Raw genomic sequence first — 22,160 nt, 5'->3', positions numbered from 1 at the left:
GAAGAGTTTAGATAAAGTAAATAAAGAGAAACTGTTCCCATTGGCGGAAGTGTCGAGAATCAGAGGACACAGATTTAAGGTGATTGGTAAAAGAACCAAAGGCGACATGAGGAAAAACTTTTTTACGCAGCGAGTTGTTATGATCTGGAATGCACTGCCTGAAAGGGTGGTGGAAGCAGATTCAATAATAACTTTCAAAAAGGAATTGGTTAAATACTTGAAGGGAAAAAATTTGCAGGGATACGGGGAAAGAGCGGGGGATTGGGACTAACTGGATTACAAAGAGCCGGCACAGGCACGATGGGCAGATTGGCCTTCTTCTATGCTGTAACCATTCTATGATTCTATGGTTCTAAGCTTCTTTGTGAGCCCCTTGTCCATATCTTTAACAGCTCGCTAGAGTCAGAGACTGCTCCCTTGAAGTGGAAGGATGCCCATATAGTTTCAATTTTCAAAAAGGGGGACAGGGCAGGACCAAGGAACTATAGGTTGATTAGTTTGACTTCAGTTATAGGTAAAATGCTCGAAGGGATCATAAGAGATGCTCTGTATAGTCACCCGGGACAAAGAAGTGAGAAGGAGCACCGGACATAGCTTCTGGAAAAGAAGGTTGTGTCTCACTAAATTGAGCGAATTTTTTGAAGAACTTACTCGGTTGGTGGATGAGGGAAACTCAAGGTTCAATCTTGTGGAATTAGTGTGAAGCTGCTACACAGATTGAGAATTCGCAGAAAGTTGTTATCAATGGGTGCGGATCTGCCGGGTGACCAGTTACCAGAGGTGTCCCACAGGGATTGGTGTTAGGGTCTTAGCTCTTTACAATCTATATTAATGACCTGGATAAAGGAGTTGGGGGATGATACAAAGATTTGTGTAAGTGTTAGGACTGTGGAGTGAACAACTGAAGCAAATCTCGGTGTGTTGGGGGAATGGGCCCACATTTAGCAAATGGTATTTAACTGAAGAGTAGTGCAGTGTTACGCATGTGGGCAGGACCAACACTAAGCACACTTACACCTTACAGGGAACTGAACTGAAACATGTGGTGAAAGAAAAAGGTTTTGGTATCATAGTTCATAACTCTCTAAAGGCTCACGACGATGCTCTCAGAGAATAGTGGACTTATGGGACAGGCAGCCAGCTCATGTGATGAGTCCTGATTTACTGTGTATCTTCAAGAGATTTATTAATAGCGGCACAGAGTATAGAGAAGCTATAGCTGAAGGACATAGAGTCCTGGGCTGTAATCACAGGGCTAACCATCACAAAATGAAGCAGACTGTTCTGTCCTTGTACAAGGCTTTGGTCAGGCCCCAGTTAGAATCCTGTGTCCAGTATTGGTCTCCTCACACGGTGGGTGAAATTGAAGCTCAGGGAGAGGGTGCAGAGGAGGGTCATTAGATCAATTCCCAGTTTAAAACAGCTTAATTACACAGATAGACTCAAAGAGCTGGGTCTCTATACTTTAGAGAAGTGTAGATTTGGGCGGTCTGATTGAGGTCTATAAAATAATGAAAGGCCTAGATTGCGTGCATGACAAATCATTTCAATTTGATTGGTTGGGGAAGAGCAGGGGTCATGCTTATAAATGAGACAAAGGCACAAAGAGGTTCGAGGTTTCACAGCCCTCCTGCTCTCAGAGAATAGTGGACTTGTGGGACAGGCAGCCAGCTCATGTGATGAGTCCTGATTTACTGTGCATAGAATCATAGAAGTTACAACATGGAAACAGGCCCGTCGGCCCAACATGTCCATGTCGCCCAGTTTATACCACTAAGCTAGTCCCAATTGCCTGCACTTGGCCCATATCCCTCTATACCCATCTTACCCATGTAACTGTCCAAATGCTTTTTAAAAGACAAAATTGTACCCGCCTCTACTACTGCCTCTGGCAGCTCGTTCCAGACACTCACCACCCTTTGAGTGAAAAAAATGCCCCTCTGGACCCTTTTGTATCTCTCCCCTCTCACCTTAAATCTATGCCCCCTCGTTATAGACTCCCCTACCTTTGGGAAAAGATTTTGACTATCGACCTTATCTATGCCCCTCATTATTTTATAGACTTCTATAAGATCACCCCTTAACCTCCTACTCTCCAGGGAAAAAAGTCCCAGTCTGTCTAACCTCTCCCTGTAAGTCAAACCATCAAGTCCCGGTAGCATCCTTGTAAATCTTTTCTGCACTCTTTCTAGTTTAATAATATCCTTTCTATAATAGGGTGACCAGAACTGTACACAGTACTCCAAGTGTGGCCTCACCAATGCCCTGTACAACTTCAACAAGACATCCCAACTCCTGCATTCAATGTTCTGACCAATGAAACCAAGCATGCCGAATGCCTTCTTCACCACCCTATCCACCTGTGACTCCACTTTCAAGGAGCTATGAATCTGTACTCCTAGATCTCTTTGTTCTATAACTCTCCCCAACGCCCTACCATTAACGGAGTAGGTCCTGGCCCGATTCGATCTACCAAAATGCGTCACCTCACATTTATCTAAATTAAACTCCATCTGCCATTCATCGGCCCACTGGCCCAATTTATCAAGATCCCGTTGCAATCCCAGATAACCTTCTTCACTGTCGACAATGCCACCAATCTTGGTGTCATCTGCAAACTTACTAACCATGCCTCCTAAATTCTCATCCAAATCATTAATATAAATAACAAATAACAGCGGACCCAGCACCGATCCCTGAGGCACACCGCTGGACACAGGCATCCAGTTTGAAAAACAACCCTCTACAACCACCCTCTGTCTTCTGTCGTCAAGCCAATTTTGTATCCAATTGGCTACCTCACCTTGGATCCCATGAGATTTAACCTTATGTAACAACCTACCATGCGGTACCTTGTCAAATGCTTTGCTGAAGTCCATGTAGACCACGTCCACTGCACAGCCCTCATCTATCTTCTTGGTTACCCCTTCAAAAAACTCAATCAAATTCGTGAGACATGATTTTCCTCTCACAAAACCATGCTGACTGTTCCTAATTAGTCCCTGCCTCTCCAAATGCCTGTAGATCCTGTCCCTCAGAATACCCTCTAACAACTTACCCACTACAGATGTCAGGCTCACTGGTCTGTAGTTCCCAGGCTTTTCCCTGCCGCCCTTCTTAAACAAAGGCACAACATTTGCTACCCTCCAATCTTCAGGCACCTCACCTGTAGCGGTGGATGATTCAAATATCTCTGCTAGGGGACCCGCAATTTCCTCCCTAACCTCCCATAACGTCCTGGGATACATTTCATCAGGTCCCGGAGATTTATCTACCTTGATGCGCGTTAAGACTTCCAGCACCTCCCTCTCTGTAATATGTACACTCCTCAAGACATCACTATTTATTTCCCCAAGTTCCCTAACATCCATGCCTTTCTCAACCGTAAATACCGATGTGAAATATTCATTCAGGATCTCACCCATTTCTTGTGGTTCCGCACATAGATGACCTTGTTGATCCTTAAGAGGCCCTACTCTCTCCCTAGTTACCCTTTTGCCCTTTATGTATTTGTAGAAGCTCTTTGGATTCACCTTTGCCTGATCTGCCAAAGCAATCTCATATCCCCTTTTTGCCCTCCTGATTTCTCTCTTAACTCTACTCCGGCAATCTCTATACTCTTCAAGGGATCCACTTGATCCCAGCTGCCTATGCATGTCATATGCCTCCTTCTTCTTTTTGACTAGTTGCTCAATCTCCCGAGTCATCCAAGGTTCCCTACTTCTACCAGCCTTGCCCTTCACTTTATAAGGAATGTGCTTACCCTGAACCCTGGTTAACACACTTTTGAAAGCCTCCCACTTACCAGACGTCCCTTTGCCTGCCAACAGACTCTCCCAATCAACTTCTGAAAGTTCCTGTCTAATACCATCAAAATTGGCCTTTCCCCAATTTAGAATTTTAACTTTTGGGCCAGACCTATCCTTCTCCATAGCTATCTTAAAACTAATGGAATTATGATCACTTGTCCCAAAGTGATCCCTCACCAACACTTCTGTCACCTGCCCTTCCTTATTTCCCAAGAGGAGGTCAAGTTTTGCCCCCTCTCTAGTCGGGCCATCCACATACTGAATGAGAAATTCCTCCTGAATACACTCAACAAATTTCTCTCCATCCAAGCCCCTAATGCTATGGCTGTCCCAGTCAATGTTGGGAAAGTTAAAGTCCCCTACTATTACCACCCTCTTTTTCTTGCAGCAGTCTGTAATCTCCTTACATATTTGATCCTCAATTTCCCGTTGACTATTTGGGGGTCTGTAGTACAATCCTATCAAAGTGATCTCTCCCTTCTTATTTTTCAGTTCTACCCATATGGACTCAGTGGGCGAACCCTCGGATATATCCCCTCTCACTACTGCCGTGATGTTCTCCCTAATCAAGAACGCAACTCCCCCTCCTCTCTTACCTCCTGCTCTATCTTTCCTATAGCATCTGTACCCTGGAACATTGAGCTGCCAGTCCTGCCCCTCCCTTAGCCATGTTTCAGTAATAGCTATAACATCCCAGTCCCATGTACCCATCCATGCCCTGAGTTCATCTGCCTTGCCCATCAGACTTCTTGCATTGAAATAAATGCAGTTTAATCTAGACTTCCCTTGGTCTTTGCCCTGCTTTCTCAGACCATCTGTCCGGTCATGTTCTGTACACTCTCCCTTACTGCCTTTTGTTTCTGTCACCATTTTATTTCCCACTGACTTCCTGCATCGGTTCCCATCCCCCTGCCACATTCGTGCATCTTCAAGAGATTTATTAATAGAGGAAGCTATGGTAATTGTTTATAGGCTAGGCTCCAGCTGGAGTAATTCTGGGCACCGCACTTTAGGAAGGATGTCAAGGCCTTTGAGAGGGTGCAGAAGAGATTTACTAGAATGGTTCCAGGGATGAGGGACTTCAGTTATGTGGAGAGACTGGAGAAGCTGGGGTTGTTCTCCTTAGAGCAGAGAAGGTGAAGGGGAGATTTGATCGAGGTGTTCAAAATCATGAACAGTTTTGATAAAATAAATAAAGAGAAACTGTTTGGCAGGAGGGACTGTAACCAGGGGACACAGATTTAAGGTGATCGGCAAAAGAGCCAGAGGGGAGATGAGGAAACATTTTTTACGCAGTGAGTTGTTATGATCTGGAATTCACTTCCTGAAAGGGCGGTGGAAGCAGATTCAATAATAACTTTCAAAAGGGAATTAGATAAATACTTGAAAGGAAAAACTTACAGGGCAATGGGGAAAGAGCAGGGGAGTGGGACTAATTGGACAGCTCTTTCAACGAGCTGGCACTTGATGGACCGAATGGCCTCCTCCTGTGTTGTACCCAGTTAAGAGAGAGCTGAACCGACTCCTGACTGGAGTAGAGATTGCATCATTCAAGACGTAGGTATGAAATAAGATGATCAGACTAGTTTCAATTACCTGGAGGGATTGGAGAGGAATTTTCCAGATTTATTCTCCGAATTGACCTTGGGCTTTTGATAAGTTTTTTCACCTCTCCCGGGAAACTACATGGTACCTGGAGGTGGGGAGTCTATTGACCACATCTGTATGGGACAGGCTGGATGGTCCAGTTGGTCTTTTCCTGTCTGACATTTTGTATGTTTGTGTCTATCGATATGCATCTATTTTATTATCCAGATTTCTATCTATCTATCGATTTGTCTGCCTGTACCAAGCTATCTAATTCTACCTACATACCTGTCCATATCTGCCCACCTACTTCTCTTATCTGAGAGGGCTGAAGCACAGAGCAGATTCGCAAAGAGAGCAGATCGTGAACCGAGTGGGAACTTGAGAATTTGGTGGGAGTGGGAATTAGGTGTGGAGGGGAAGGAGGTGCTAAATTTTTCAAAAGCGAAAAAAAACAAAACAGACTAGAAAGTAATTATCTATCAATAAATAGATTATTTAGTCGAGAGAAGTGATGCTGAGCACCAGGGGAGGAGCCCCATTCACTAAGAACAGAGAGAGTGACAGTGAACAGAGAGGAGGAGCTCGGAGAGACCTGGAATAAAAGGGTCGGTTAATCAGGTTAAGTAAACAGTAAGTAAATTAATAATAATCGAGTATCTAAAGGGAGTTTAGAAAAATAAGGTTTCTAAATATAATGGATGGGCTGCTGAGACCCATTGCCTGCAATTCCTGCCCCATGTGGGAACTTCAGGACGTTTCATGTGTTCTGGAGGGCCACGTGTGCAGGAAATGCCTCCAGTTGCTCGAGCTCTAGGTGAGGGTTTCTGAGCTTGAGGGGCGACTGGAGTCACTGCAGAGCATGAGGGAGGCTGAAGGTTTCCTGGATCGTCCGTCCCAGGAGGTGGTCACCCCACAGACACAGAGAATTCAGGATAGTAAGTGGGGCCATCGGAAAGGGCAGGAAGAGGCAGGCAGTGCAGGAATCGTCTGGGTGTGTGGCCACTCTCAAACTGGTATTCAGTGAGGGTGACGACACCTCGAAGGAGTGCAGTCCTGAGCATAGCACCGTGGGGCAAAGGACTGCACAGGGGGGCACAGTGAAGTGTAGAGATGCAGTAATCACAGGGGATTCGATAGTCAGGGGGACAGACAGGCGCTTCTCTGACCGCTGACGTGAATCCCACATGGTGTGTTGGCCCCCTGGTGCCGGGGTAAAGGACATCACTGTGAGGGTGCAGAACATTCTGAGGTGGGGGGGGGGAGAGGAATGGCCACAAGTTGTGGTCCATGTGGGAACCAATGACATCGGAAGGAAAAGGGATGAGGTCCTCAGAGTTTCAGGAGCTAGGGAGGAAGTTAAAAAGCAGGACCTCAAAGGTAGTAATCTCTGGATTACTCCCAGTGCCTCGCACTAGTGAGGATAGGAATAGGAAGATAAGGCAGGTTAATGTGTGTCTGGAGAAATGGTGCAGGAGGGAGGGCTTCAGATTCCTGGGGCATTGGGACCAGTTCTGGGGCTGGAGGGATCTGTTCAAGATGGACGGGTTGCACCTCAACAGAGCCGGGACCAATGTCCTCGCGGGGAGGTTCACTGGTGCTGTGGGGGAGGGTTTAAACTAATTTGGCAGGGGGATGGGCACCAGGATGTAGCATTAGAAAGGAGAAACAATGTGAACTAAGGATTGGGAGAGACAGATAGCCCTAGAGTAGGAAATAGTACAGTATTAGGTGGGATCAGACTAAGAGAGAATACGAGAAGGTCTAAGCTAGGTTTTCAGTGCATGTGTGTAAACACACGAAGTGTGGTAAACAAGGTTGGTGAGCTGCAGGCGCAAATAGCCACATGGGAATATGATGTAGTGGCGATAACGGAGACCTGGCTCAAAAAAGGGCAGGATTGGATATTAAATATTCCTGGATACTAGGGCTATAAATGGGGCCACACAGCGTCTGTTTTGTAGGCACTCTGTGACCTTCTAAGGGCTCAAAATGTCATCCAGAATGTGTGGGCACACTTCTGGCGTGAAGTAGACTGGATGCCATATTGGTAAATGGTTTGAGCAGGTGCAAATATCAAACGCCACCAACATGCAAAGTAGGGAGAATATGTGGTAGATCAGAGTGCAATGCAGATTTAAAGGGACAGATGAAATTTTGGAATGCAACACTCCAGCCAACCCACTGTCTTAACCTCGCACAACTGAACAGGTCGTAAACAGTCTGGAGGAGCCCCCACCAGCGCTATTTAAAGGGACTATGCAAGAGTTACAAGTTAGTGGCTGGATTATTGCTTCTGGCTGCTGATACAATTGTACCTGTGTTTGGAGGTCTCCTACACTTGAATGCTAGGATGAGGGGACATAGCCCAAAAATCAGAGCCAGGACTTTCAGGAGTGAAGTTAGGAAACACTTCTACACACAAAGGGTGGGAGAAGTTTGGAACTCTCTTTCACAAATGGCAGTTGATGCTAACTCAATTGTTAATTTTAAATCTGTGATTGATAGATTTTTGTTAACCAGAGGTATTAAGGGATATGGGGCTAAGGCGGGTATATGGAGTTAGTCACAGATCAGCCATGATCTCATTGAATGGCGGAACAGGCTCGAGGGGCTAAATGGCCTCCTCCTGTTCCTATGTTCCTATAATAAAGTTTCAACACTCTATAGGGAGTGGGCTGGCTAGCTGACAGGCAACAGCAAGGGCACTGGCAGAGTGGCAGTGGTGGGAGCAGCGATGCTGTCATCCTGAGAGAGGACAGCAGGTTCATGTTCCATGGAGCCACTGCCACTTGTTCTCTCCTGTTATGTATCACCTTCTCCTACAAGAAAGTGGGACGTGTGTCAGTGAGTGTCCTGCAGGAAGTTTGGGTGATGCGGCTGTCATGGATGAATAGCTGCTAGTTTGTGTTGTGGGTGTGCGGCTTGCAACAATGGTAATGTGTGAGGGTGAGAGGAAGCATCTGATTGGAAGAGTTGAGTACTGATGGAAAGAGTTTATTGGTATGTGGGTGATGGGGGGTGTAGTGTGTGGAGCAGTTGGTAGGAGACACCACTTGACAGTTGACCTCACTCACCTTGACCACTCATGTCAAAGCATTGGGGAGGGTTTAAACTAATGTGGCAGGGGGATGGGAACCGATGCAGGAAGTCAGTGGGAAATAAAGTGGTGACAGAAACAAAACGCAGTAAGGGAGAGTGTACAAAACATGACCGGACAGATGGTCTGAGAAAGCAGGGCAAAGACCAAGGGAAGTCTAGATTAAACTGCATTTATTTCAATGCAAGAAGTCTGATGGGCAAGGCAGATGAACTCAGGGCATGGATGGGTACATGGGACTGGGATGTTATAGCTATTACTGAAACATGGCTAAGGGAGGGGCAGGACTGGCAGCTCAATGTTCCAGGGTACAGATGCTATAGGAAAGATAGAGCAGGAGGTAAGAGAGGAGGGGGAGTTGCGTTCTTGATTAGGGAGAACATCACGGCAGTAGTGAGAGGGGATATATCCGAGGGTTCGCCCACTGAGTCCATATGGGTAGAACTGAAAAATAAGAAGGGAGAGATCACTTTGATAGGATTGTACTACAGACCCCCAAATAGTCAACGGGAAATTGAGGAGCAAATATGTAAGGAGATTACAGACAGCTGCAAGAAAAATAGGGTGGTAATAGTAGGGGACTTTAACTTTCCCAACATTGACTGGGACAGCCATAGCATTAGGGGCTTGGATGGAGAGAAATTTGTTGAGTGTATTCAGGAGGAATTTCTCATTCAGTATGTGGATGGCCCGACTAGAGAGGGGGCAAAACTTGACCTCCTCTTGGGAAATAAGGAAGGGCAGGTGACAGAAGTGTTAGTGAGGGATCACTTTGGGACCAGTGATCATAATTCCATTAGTTTTAAGATAGCTATGGAGAAGGATAGGTCTGGCCCAAAAGTTAAAATTCTAAATTGGGGAAAGGCCAATTTTGATGGTATTAGACAGGAACTTTCAGAAGTTGATTGGGAGAGTCTGTTGGCAGGCAAAGGGACGTCTGGTAAGTGGGAGGCTTTCAAAAGTGTGTTAACCAGGGTTCAGGGTAAGCACATTCCTTATAAAGTGAAGGGCAAGGCTGGTAGAAGTAGGGAACCTTGGATGACTCGGGAGATTGAGGCACTCGTCAAAAAGAAGAAGGAGGCATATGACATGCATAGGCAGCTGGGATCAAGTGGATCCCTTGAAGAGTATAGAGATTGCCGGAGTAGAGTTAAGAGAGAAATCAGGAGGGCAAAAAGGGGATATGAGATTGCTTTGGCAGATCAGGCAAAGGTGAATCCAAAGAGCTTCTACAAATACATAAAGGGCAAAAGGGTAACTAGGGAGAGAGTAGGGCCTCTTAAGGATCAACAAGGTCATCTATGTGCGGAACCACAAGATATGGGTGAGATCCTGAATGAATATTTCACATCGGTATTTACGGTTGAGAAAGGCATGGATGTTAGGGAACTTGGGGAAATAAATAGTGATGTCTTGAGGAGTGTACATATTACAGAGAGGGAGGTGCTGGAAGTCTTAACGCGCATCAAGGTAGATAAATCTCCGGGACCTGATGAAATGTATCCCAGGACGTTAAGGGAGGTTAGGGAGGAAATTGCGGGTCCCCTAGCAGAGATATTTGAATCATCCACCGCTACAGGTGAGGTGCCTGAAGATTGGAGGGTAGCAAATGTTGTACCTTTGTTTAAGAAGGGCGGCAGGGAAAAGCCTGGGAACTACAGACCAGTGAGCCTGACATCTGTAGTGGGTAAGTTGTTAGAGGGTATTCTGAGGGACAGGATCTACAGGCATTTGGAGAGGCAGGGACTAATTAGGAACAGTCAGCATGGTTTTGTGAGAGGAAAATCATGTCTCACGAATTTGATTGAGTTTTTTGAAGGGGTAACCAAGAAGATAGATGAGGGCTGTGCAGTGGACGTGGTCTACATGGACTTCAGCAAAGCATTTGACAAGGTACCGCATGGTAGGTTGTTACATAAGGTTAAATCTCATGGGATCCAAGGTGAGGTAGCCAATTGGATACAAAATTGGCTTGACGACAGAAGACAGAGGGTGGTTGTCGAGGGTTGTTTTTCAAACTGGATGCCTGTGTCCAGCGGTGTGCCTCAGGGATCGGTGCTGGGTCCGCTGTTATTTGTTATTTATATTAATGATTTGGATGAGAATTTAGGAGGCATGGTTAGTAAGTTTGCAGATGACACCAAGATTGGTGGCATTGTGGACAGTGAAGAAGGTTATCTAGGATTGCAACGGGATCTTGATAAATTGGGCCAGTGGGCCGATGAATGGCAGATGGAGTTTAATTTAGATAAATGTGAGGTGATGCATTTTGGTAGATCGAATCGGGCCAGGACCTACTCCGTTAATGGTAGGGCGTTGGGGAGAGTTATAGAACAAAGAGATCTAGGAGTACAGATTCATAGCTCCTTGAAAGTGGAGTCACAGGTGGATAGGGTGGTGAAGAAGGCATTCAGCATGCTTGGTTTCATTGGTCAGAACATTGAATGCAGGAGTTGGGATGTCTTGTTGAAGTTGTACAGGGCATTGGTGAGGCCACACTTGGAGTACTGTGTACAGTTCTGGTCACCCTATTATAGAAAGGATATTATTAAACTAGAAAGAGTGCAGAAAAGATTTACTAGGATGCTACCGGGACTTGATGGTTTGACTTACAGGGAGAGGTTAGACAGACTGGGACTTTTTTCCCTGGAGAGTAGGAGGTTAAGGGGTGATCTTATAGAAGTCTATAAAATAATGAGGGGCATAGATAAGGTCGATAGTCAAAATCTTTTCCCAAAGGTAGGGGAGTCTATAACGAGGGGGCATAGATTTAAGGTGAGAGGGGAGAGATACAAAAGGATCCAGAGGGGCAATTTTTTCACTCAAAGGGTGGTGAGTGTCTGGAACGAGCTGCCAGAGGCAGTAGTAGAGGCGGGTACAATTTTGTCTTTTAAAAAGCATTTGGACAGTTACATGGGGAAGATGGGTATCGAGGGATATGGGCCAAGTGCAGGCAATTGGGACTAGCTTAGTGGTATAAACTGGGCGACATGGACATGTTGGGCCGAAGGGCCTGTTTCCATGTTGTAACTTCTATGATTCTATGATTCTATGATTCTATGATTGAACTCCTTCCTGCACTGCATCCATGTTTGTGGTGCTGTGCGCCTGGCATTGACTTCGACCCCCGCTGTCTCCCACTGCCTTGGGAGCATATGTCTGGAGGGCCTCTTGCCCCCCTTTGGATATAGGATGTCCCTTCTTCTGTCCACCTCTTGAACCAAAGTCTTGAACCTTGGTGATTCTGCTGAGAATCTCTCTCATAGCCCGGTTCCAACTCAGATTGGTGGATGTGGGATTTAGTGGTGCGCAACCTTTATTCAATGTTTTAACATAACTCAGAGTTTATAAACACAGGGACGGGACCTGCTTCAGTGTTTTACGTGTGTGTGTGTGTGTGTGTGATGTCTGATCTCCATTCAGACTCCGTGCGGACCCGTATCTTATATTTTGCAAATAAGAGGTGCAGGCTGCCTTTAAGAGGTGCAGGCTGCCTTTAAGAGGTGCCAGCCACATGCGATATCGGGGCCCCCTGCTGGTGGGCAGCCATTCAACGGCGCAGCTGGGCCTGGCTGCTCACAGATATCAGGTAAATCACCTGGCACCATGAATGTTATGTGCTGCCTGCATCTCAACGACTGGGCTCAAGTTAATCGCGTCCTGCAATCCCCGTGCCTGGTTTAAGGATTTATCCAATTTAACCCCAGATGGTGTTCAGGAAAGATAGGGAAGGAAAAAAAGGAGGTGGGTGGCAGTATTGATTAATGAGAATATTGCAGTGCTGGAGAGAGAGGATGTCCTGGAGGGGTCAAAGACAGAATCTATTTGATTAGAATTAAGAAACAATAGAGGTGCCATTACACTACTGGGTGTATTCTATAGGTCACCAACCAGTGGGAAGGAGATAGAGGAACAAATTAGCAGGGAAATTACAGAGAGGTGCAAGAACTATAGACCAGTGATAATGGGGGACTTCAACTATCCGACTATAGACTGGGATAGTAATAGTGTAAAGGGCAGAGAGGGGGAGGAATTTCTGAAGTGTGTTCAGGAGAACTTTCTTGATCAGTATGTTTCGGCCCAAAAAGAAAGGAGACATTGCTGGATCTGGTTCTGGGGAATGAGGTGGGTCAAGTGGAGCAAGTGTCAGTGGGGGAACATTTAGAGAACAGATTAGATTAGTTATGGAAAAGGACAAGGAGAAATCGAGAGTAAAAATACTTAATTGGTGGAGCGCCAATTTCAGTGGGATGAGAACATATCTGGCCCGGGTAAATTGGAATCAAAGATTGTCAGGCAAATCTGTAATTTGAACAGTGGGCGGTCTTTAAAGAGGAGATGGTTCGGGTACAGTCTAAGTACATTCCCACGAGGGAGAAAGGAGGGCAACTAAAGCCAGAGCTCCCTGGATGACAAAAGAGATGGAGAATAAGATGAAGCAGAAAAAGGGGCGTATGACAGATGTCAGGTTTATAATACAAGTGAGAACCAGGCAGAATATAGGAAGTTCAGAGGGGAAGTGAAAAAGGAAATAAGAGCGGCAAAGAGAGAGTCTGAGAATAGACTGGTGGCCAACATAAAAGGGAATCCAAAAGTCTTCTACAGGCATGTAAACAGTAAACGGGTAGTAACAGGAGGGGTGGGGCCGATTAGTGACCAAAAAGGAGATCTACTCATGGAGGCAGAGGGCATGGCCGAGGTACTAAATGAGTACTTTGTATCCGTCTTTACCAAGGAAGAAGATGCTGCCAAAGTCACAGTAAAAGGGGAGGTAGTTGAGATACTGGATGGGGTAAAAATTGATAAAAAGGAGGTACTAGAAAGGCTAGCTGTATTTAAAGTAGATAAATCACCCGGTCCTGATGGGATGCATCATAGGTTGCTGAGGGTGGAAATTGCGGAGGTACTGGCCATAATCTTCCAAACATCCGTCGATACGGGGGTGGTGCCAGAGGACTGGAGAATTGCAAATGTTACACCCTTGTTCAAAAAGGCAACTACAGGCCAGTCAGTTTAACCTCGGTGGTGGGGAAGCTTTTAGAAAAGATAATCCGGGACAAAATTAATAGTCACTAGGACACGTGTGGATTGATTAGGGAAAGCCAGCACGAATTTGTTAAAGGCAAATCGTATTTAACTAACTTGATAGAATTTTTGATGAGGTAACAGGGAGGGTTGATGAGGGCAATGCAGTTGATGTTGTGTATATGGACTTTCAAAAGGCGTTTGATAAAGTGGTAGTGAACGATTGTTTTTCGGACTGGAGGGAGGTGTACAGTGGTGTTCCCCAGGGGTCAGTACTTTCTGTGGCCAGGACCACTGCTTTTTTTGATATATATTAATTACTTGGACTTGGGTGTACAGGGCACAATTTCAAAATTTGTAGCTGACACAAAACTTGTAAGTGTAGTGAACAGTGAGAAGGATAGTGATAGACTTCAAGAGGATATAGACAGGCTGGTGGAATGGGCAGACACGTGGCAGATGAAATTTAACGCAGAGAAGTGCGAAGTGATACATTTTAGCAGGAAGAACGAGGAGAGGCAATATAAACGAAATGGTACAATTCTAAAGGGGGTGCAGGAACAGATATATGTGCACAAATCTTTGAATGTGGCAGGACAGGTTGAGAAAGTGGTTAAAAAAGCATATGGGATCCTGGGCTTTATAAATAGAGGCATAGAGTACAAAAGCAAGGAAGTTATGATGAACCTTTATAAAACACTGGTTTGGCCACAACTGGAGTATTGTGTCCAATTCTGGGCACCGCACTTTAGGAAGGATGTGAAGGCCTGAGAAAGCGTGCAGAAAAGATTTACTAGAATGGTTCCAGGGATGAGGGACTTAAGTTCCGTGGATAGACTGGAGAAGCTGGGGTTGTTCTCCTTGGAACAGAGACGGTTGCGAGGAGATTTGATCGAGGTATTCAAAATCATGAAGGGTCTAGACAGAGTAGATAGAGAGAAACTGTTCCCATTGGCAGAAGGGTCGAGAACCAGAGGACACAGATTTAAGGTGATTGGTAAAAGAACCAAAGGTGACATGAGGGAAAACGTTTTACAAAGTGGTTAGGATCTGGAATGCGCTGCCTGAAAGGGAGATGGAGGCAAATTCTATCGTGGCTTTCAAAGGGGATAAATACCTGAAGAGAAAAAATTTGCAGGGCTACGGGGAAAGAGCGGGAGAATGGGACTAACGGGATTGCTCCTACAAAGAGCCGGCATGGGATTGTGGGCTGAATGGCCTCCTTCTTTGCTGTAACCATTCTATGATTCGCTCTGCTCTGGTTCATTTCCCATCACTAGATCCAGCAGTGCTTCCTCTCTTGTTGGGCTTTTTACATACTGGGTGAGAAAGGACTCCTGCACACACTGTAAAAACTCCATTCCCTCTACCCCTTTACCTCCCTCTTCTTGCCAGTTTATTTGGGGGTAGTTAAAATCTCCCCTGATTATTATTCTGTGTCCTTTACTCATTTCACATATTTGCTGATATATTTCTTCCTCCACCTCCTTTCCACTATTCGGTGGTCTGTAGTAAACCCCTATTAGTGGGGTTGATCCCTTCTTATCATTTATTTCAATCCATATGAATTCTGCTTCTCTCCTTCTGTTAGTTATGTCCCTTTTTCTACTGCCATTATGTTATCTCTAATTATCTATCCATCTACCTGTGCATGCAGTTCTGGATTTAGTTTTAGGGAATGAGGCTGGGCAGGTGGAAGGAGTATCAGTGGGAGAGCATTTTGGTGGTAGTGATTATAATTCAGTTAGATTTAGCAGAGTTATGGAAAAGGACAAAGATAGAACAGGAGTAAACGTTCTCAATTGGGGAAAGGCCAATTTTACTAAAATGAGAAGTGATTTAGCAAAAGTGGACTGGAAACAGCTACTTGAAGGTAAATCAGTGTCAGAGCAGTGGGAGGCATTCAAGGGGGAGATTCAAGGGGTTCAGAGTAAACATGTTCCCACAAAGAAAAAGGGAGGGACTCCCAAATCTAGAGCCCCCTGGATGACAAGGAGCACACAGGGTAAGATAAGGCAAAAAAGGGAAGCTTATGTCAGACACCGAGAGCTCAATACTGCAGAAAGCCCAGAGGTGTATAGAAAGTGCAGGGGTGAAATTAAAAAGGAAATTAGGAAAGCAAAGAGAGGGCATGAAAAAATATTGGCAAGTAAAATCAAAGAAAACCCAAAGATGTTTTATAAATACATAAAGAGCAAGAGGATAACTAAGGAAAGAGTAGGGCCGATTAGAGACCAAAAAGGTCTATGTGTGGAGGCGGAAGATGTGGGTCTGGTTCTTAATGAATACTTTGTGTCTGTCTTCACAAAAGAGAGGGACGATGCAGAGATTGTAGTTACGGAGGAGGAATATGAAATATTGGATGGGATAAACTCAGTGAGAGAGGAAGTATTAAGGGGATTAGCATCTTTGAAAGTAGATAAATCACCAGGCCCGGATGAAATGTATCCCAGGCTGTTAAGAGAAGCCAGGGAGGAAATAGCGGAGGCTCTGACCATCATTTTCCAATCCTCACTGGATACAGGCGAGGTGCCGGAGGATTGGAGGACTGTTAACATTGTGCCGTTGTTTAAAAAGGGAGAAAGGGATAGACCGAGTAATTACAAGCCAGTCAGCCTAACCTCAATGGTGGGCAAATTATTGGAATCAATTCTGAGGGACAGGATAATTCGTCATTTAGAAAGGCACGGAATAATCAAGGACAATCAGCATGGATTTGTTAAGGGAAGGTCGTGTCTGACTAACTTGATTGAATTTTCTGAGCAGGTAACATGTAGGGTCGATTAGGGTCATGCAATTGATGTAGTGTACATGGATTTTAGCAAGGCTTTTGACAAGGTCCCACATGGCAGACTGGTCAAAAAAGTACAAGCTCATGGGATCCAAGGGAAAGTGGAATCCAAAATTGGCTCAGTGCCAGGAAGCAAAGGGTAAAGGTCGACGGGTGTTTTTGTGACTGGAAGGCTGTTTCCAGTGGGGTTCCACAGGACTCAGTACTAGATCCCTTGCTTTTTGTGATATATATTAATGAATTGGATTTGAATGTGGGGGGCTTGGTCAAGAAGTTTGCAGATGATACAAAAATTGGCCATGTGGTTGATAGTGAGGAGGAAAGCTGTAGACTGCAGGAAGATATCAATGGACTGGTCAGGTGGGCAAAAAAGTGGCAAATGGAATTCAATCCAGAGAAGTGTGAGATAATGCATTTGGGGAGAACAAACAAGGCAAGGAAATACACAATAAATGGGAGGATACTGAGAGGTGTAGAGGAAGTGAGGGACCTTGGAGTGCAGGTCCACAGATCACTGAAGGTATCAGGACAGGTAGATTAGGAAGTTAAAAAGGCATATGGGATACTTTCCTTTATTAGCCGAGGAATAGAATATAAGAGCAGGGAGGTTATGCTAGAACTGTATAAAACACTGGTTAGGCCACAGCTTGAGTACTGTGTACAGTTCTGGTCACTGCATTACAGGAAAGATGTGATTGCACTCGAGAGGGTACAGAGGAGATTTACGAAGATGTTGCCAGGACTGGAGAATTTTAGCAATGAGGAAAGATTGGATAGACTGGGGTTGTTTTCTTTGGAACAGAGGAGGCTGAGGGGAGATTTAATTGAGGTATATAAAATTATGAGGGGCCTCGATAGAGTGGATAGGGAGGACCTATTTCCCTTAGCAGAAAGGTCAGTGACCAGGGGACACAGATTTAAAGTAAAGAAGGATTAGAGGGGAGTCGAGGAGAATTTTTTTCACCCAGAGGGTGGTGGGGGTCTGGAACTCACTGCCTGAAAGGGTGGGAGAGGCAGAAACCCTCAACTCATTTAAAAAGTACCTGGATGTGCACCTGAAGTGCCGTAACCTACAGGGCTACGGACCAAGTGCTGGAAAATGGGATTAGGCTGGGTGGCTCTTTGTCGGCCGGCATGGAAACGATGGGCCAAATGGCCTCCTTCTGTGCCGTAACTTTCTATGATTCTATGATTTATGATCTGGACTGCACTGGCTATATTTATAATCATATGTGTCTACATCTACCTCTCTGTCTGTCCATATTTCCACATCTTTCTGCCTATCTATCTGTCTTTATGATATCTTTATGTATAAAGCAGCATTTAATCTAACTAACCACTTGCAATGATACCTGAAACCCTTTCCTGATGTATTTGCTACATTTAGCGCTGCAGATGTTGTACTTTGTTGCAGTAGCAAGATAATGTTAATCAATTCCAGATTTAGTCCTGGGAAATAAAGATGGGCAAGTGGGTGAAGTGACAGTGGGTGACCATATTGGGGATAGTGACCACAATTCAGTTAGTTTTAGCATTATTATGGAAAAGGACAGAGTTAAATCAGGAGTAAACATTTTAAATTGGGGGAAGGCAAATTTTACAGAACTAAGAGGTGATTGGGCAGAAGTGGACTGGACACAACTACTTGAGGAGAAATCAGTGGCAAGCCAGTGGGAGGCACTAAAAAGTGAAATTCTACAGGTACAATGCAGACACGTCCCCTCAAAGAGAAAGGGTGGCACTGCCAAATTTAGAGCCCCCTGGTTGTCTCGAAGTATACGGGGCAAGATAAAGCAGAAAAAGAAAGCTTATGACTGTCACAGAAAACTAAATACTGCAGAAAGCCTAGAGGAGTATAGAAAGTACAGGGATGACGTAAAAAAGGAAATAAGGAAAGCAAAGAGAGGGCATGAAAATATATTAGCTAGTAAGATTAAAAAAAACCCAAAGATGTTTTATCAGTACATTAAGAACAAGAGGATAGCTAAGGAAAAGGTGGAACCTATCGGGGATGATAAGGGTAACTTGTGTGTAGAAGCAGAGGATGTGGGTAGGGTTTTAAATGAATATTTTGTCTCCGTATTCACAAAGGAAAGGGATGATCCGGACATAGTAGTTAAAGAGGAGAGGTGTGAAATATTGGATAAGGTAAACATAACGAGAGAGGAAGTACTAGAGGGACTGGAATCCTTGAAAGTTGATAAATCACCAGGGCCGGATGGATTGTTTCCTAGGCTATTGAAGGAAGCCAGGGAGGAAATAACGGATGCTCTGAGGATCATTTTCAATCCTCACTAGATACAGGGGAGGTACCAGAGGACTGGAAGACTGCAAACGTAGTGCCATTGTTTAAAAAGGGTACGAGGGAAAGGCTGAACAATTATAGGCCGGTCATTCTTACCTCGGTGGTGGGCAAACTATTAGAATCAATACTGAGAGATAGGATAAACTGTCACTTGGAAAGGCATGGTTTAATCAGGGATAGTCAGCATGGGTTTGTTCAGGGAAGGTCATGCCTTACAAATCTGATTGAATTCTTTGAGGAAGTGACAAGGAGGATTGATGAGGGTAGTGCAGTGGATGTTGTCTACATGGATTTTAGTGAGGCATTTGACAAGGTCCCACATGGCAGACTGGTCAGAAAGGTAAAAAGCCCATGGGATACAGGGAAATGTGGTGAATTGGATCCAAAATTGGCTCAGTAACAGGAAACAAAGGGTAAAAGTCGATGGATGTCTTTGCAAATGGAAATCTGTTTCCAGTGGTGTGCCACAGGGCTCAGTGTTGGGACCCTTGCTGTTTATGATATGTATTAATGATTTGGACTTGAATGTAAGGGGCATGATTGGCAAATTTGCAGACGACACAAAAATTGGCCGTGTAGTTGATAGTGAAGAGGATAGCTGTAGACTCCAAGAGATATCAATGGGTTGGTGGAGTGGGTGGAAAAGTGGCAAATGGAGTTCAACCCGGAGAAGTGTGAGGTAATGCACTTAGGGAGGGCAAACAGTAAAAGGGAATATGCAGTAAACGGGAATATATTGAGAGGGGTAGAGGAAGTGAGAGACCTTGGAGTGCATGTGCACAGGTCCCTGAAGGTGGCAGTACAGGTAGATAAGGTTGTGAAGAAGGCATACGGAATGCTCTCTGTTATTAGCCGAGGTATAGAATACAAAAGCAGGGATGTAATGATGGAACTGTATAAAACGCTGGTAAGGCCACAGTTGGAGTATTGTGCGCAGTTCTGGTCACCACATTACAGGAAGGACGTAATTGCTCTGGAGAGAGTGCAGAGAAGATTTACAAGAATGTTGCCAGGGCTTGAAAATTGCAGCTATGAGGAGAGATTGGATAGGCTGGGGTTGTTTTCCTTGGAGCAGAGGAGGCTGAGGGGAGACTTGATTGAGGTGTACAAAATTATGAGGGGCCCAGATAGAGTAGACAGGAAGTACCGGTTTCCCCTAGCGGGGAGTTCAAGAACTAGAGGACATAGATTTAAGCTGATTGGTGGAAGGATTAGAGGGGACATGAGGAAAAACCTTTTTACCCAGAGGGTGGTGGGTCTATGGAATTCGCTGCCCGAATTGGTGGTAGAGGCAGGGACCCTCAACTCTTTCAAAAAGTACCTGGACCTGCACCTAAAGTGCTGTAAGCTGCAGGGCTACGGACCGGGTGCTGGAAGGTGGGATTAGAATGGGCACCTGGTTGTTCTTCGAGCCGGCGCGGACACAATGGACTGAATGGCTGTGCTGTGTCTTTTCTATGGTTCTAATGTAAAAAGCCGTGTGCTCCTAACCTACAGCCTACAACTCACAAGCACATTCTGTTCTGCAACGTTCTCTCACCAAAGCAATTAAACTCTGATTGGCCTTGGCCTGTGATAAGTAACAATTAACTGTTGTGCATCTTAGCAGCAGAATAATTGTTTGTGCATTGCATGCTGTAATGTACCTGGCATTACAAAACTATACATCAACCAACACCATCACCACAGGTGCTCCAGTAACCGATAACAGATTAGGTGCGAGATTGACTACCTTTAGTTTATAGTCACGAGTTGAAGTAAAATAGTTTGTGCACAATTTTTTAAAAGAGCTGTTCATTTCTTACATAAAATTTATTGATAGTTACCGGATTTCTTTGTGGTGAGATTCATAACCGAACCGTTTGTTCCGCCTGCATCTGTTGTTGCCATGACTTGCACCTGGTAATCGGTGTCAGCGAGCAGCCCTGTCAGTGTGTATCTCCTCTCCAGCGCATTGCTCACAATATCTAAACACAGCAAATGAAGCAAAAACTGTGTGAAAATCACATGGAGTATTCGCAAATCCCACCTGTCTCTGCTGAACGAGCAATGGAGTGTGTCTGAATGAAACATATAACTGATTCACTGGAATCTGGGAAAACTCACTGAATGCTTTATACAGAGTATTAACCCTGGGGCCACTTCCTCAGGATTGGAAAACTCCACCCCAAGTTTGATTGAGGAAAATTAGGAGATTGGCTGATTTTCTATCAGTTCCAATTCTTGTTGAGGAAACCGTTTTGCTGACTGTTTAGCCAATTCTCGAAGGCTGCATCATTCCACTGACTACATCTGCTCCTCCAGTGTGAATGTAGAATTTCAATCTGATATCAAACATGCACAGTCTTTGAAATGTAATGTTATAGTTAACGGTATGAGACATTTTGCAGCTTTTTCAATGAGAAAAAAACACAATAGTGAAACTGTAGACTGTGATATACATTTTAATAAAGTGTCATAATATGAAACCTGTCAGAACAATAAAATCGCTAACAAAGGCCATGTGTGAGAAATGACCATGTAGAGATTTAGAATACAGCATGTCCAAAATGACTGGATTGAAGTGTCACTGACGGGCAGGCTGCTGCCCAGCTGGACCAAGATTTACTTCTGCATCAAAGGCTGTGGTATTGAAGAGAAAGGACACAGAATATTAAAGTGAGGGATGCAAAAATAAAAAAACTTCTGGAATAAGTGAAGACTCAGTGTATAATTTTAACTTTTACACATCAATATCCAAATCAAAACCTTTTGTGGGATAGCTTCTGATGTATTAATGTAGCTTTATCAGTCAACACAAAACATGTAAATAAAATTATACATTAACACAGAATATAGGAACGTTTAACGAATAACTGGTTACATTCTCACTGGTAATTTTTGCAAACTATTTACATAAATGATGTTGATTTAAGCATTGAGGAACTAGTATGGAAACTTGCCAAGTTGGAAGATTAGCAAAATATAACAAGGACTGTCTCAGAGGCAGGGAGAGGGAGGGAGAGGGAGGGGACCCTGGGATCGGGGCCTCGGGGATCGGAGGTTTGGAGCTGAGGCCAGTTTTGTTTTTGATGTACAGGAGTGGAAGGAGTTTCTCAGGGATCAGTAAACTGTTAATGGATAAATCTAGAGACAAACAGTGTGAAGTTTTTGTTACAATACAAACCCAGTACAAACCCCTGAAAGGCAAAACCTCCACTTATCTTGTTAAGTAACCCTGGTCAATAAATCAAGTTAAAAGCAAAGGTTTACCCAAATGGAAGGAAAGGGGGCAATCCAGTGAAGTGGGAGAGATATAAAAAGTGACAAAGGGATACAAAGAAAGTAATAGGAGGGGCTAGAAGGGACTATGAAAAAACAAACTTGCAAGGACTATCAAAGCTAACAGCAACAATATATTGAGAGAGCTCGAAGGGGGGATGTGGGCCCATTCAAGACAGATGTAGGTGAGACTATAATGGATAATAAGGAAATGGCAGACTTGTTAAATGTGTACGTTGTATCCATTTACAGTGCAGAAAGAGGACAAAATACTAGTACAAG

General features: G+C 44.6%; 1 protein-coding gene across 1 annotated transcript in view; it reads right to left on the bottom strand.

Moving 5' to 3' along the window:
* LOC137311462 (granulocyte colony-stimulating factor receptor-like) overlaps window positions 1–22,160 on the bottom strand; it is a 102,418-nt gene that overhangs the window by 21,716 nt on the left and 58,542 nt on the right. Inside the window, exon 9 of the mRNA XM_067978656.1 lies at window positions 20,444–20,584. Coding sequence (XP_067834757.1) covers window positions 20,444–20,584 — 141 coding nt within the window. The remainder of the gene's footprint in view (window positions 1–20,443; window positions 20,585–22,160) is intronic.

This window comes from Heptranchias perlo, unplaced genomic scaffold (genome assembly GCF_035084215.1).
Source record: "Heptranchias perlo isolate sHepPer1 unplaced genomic scaffold, sHepPer1.hap1 HAP1_SCAFFOLD_338, whole genome shotgun sequence".
Taxonomy (NCBI): Eukaryota; Metazoa; Chordata; class Chondrichthyes; order Hexanchiformes; family Hexanchidae; genus Heptranchias; species Heptranchias perlo.
This window is presented reverse-complemented; position numbering and strand designations above follow the sequence as displayed.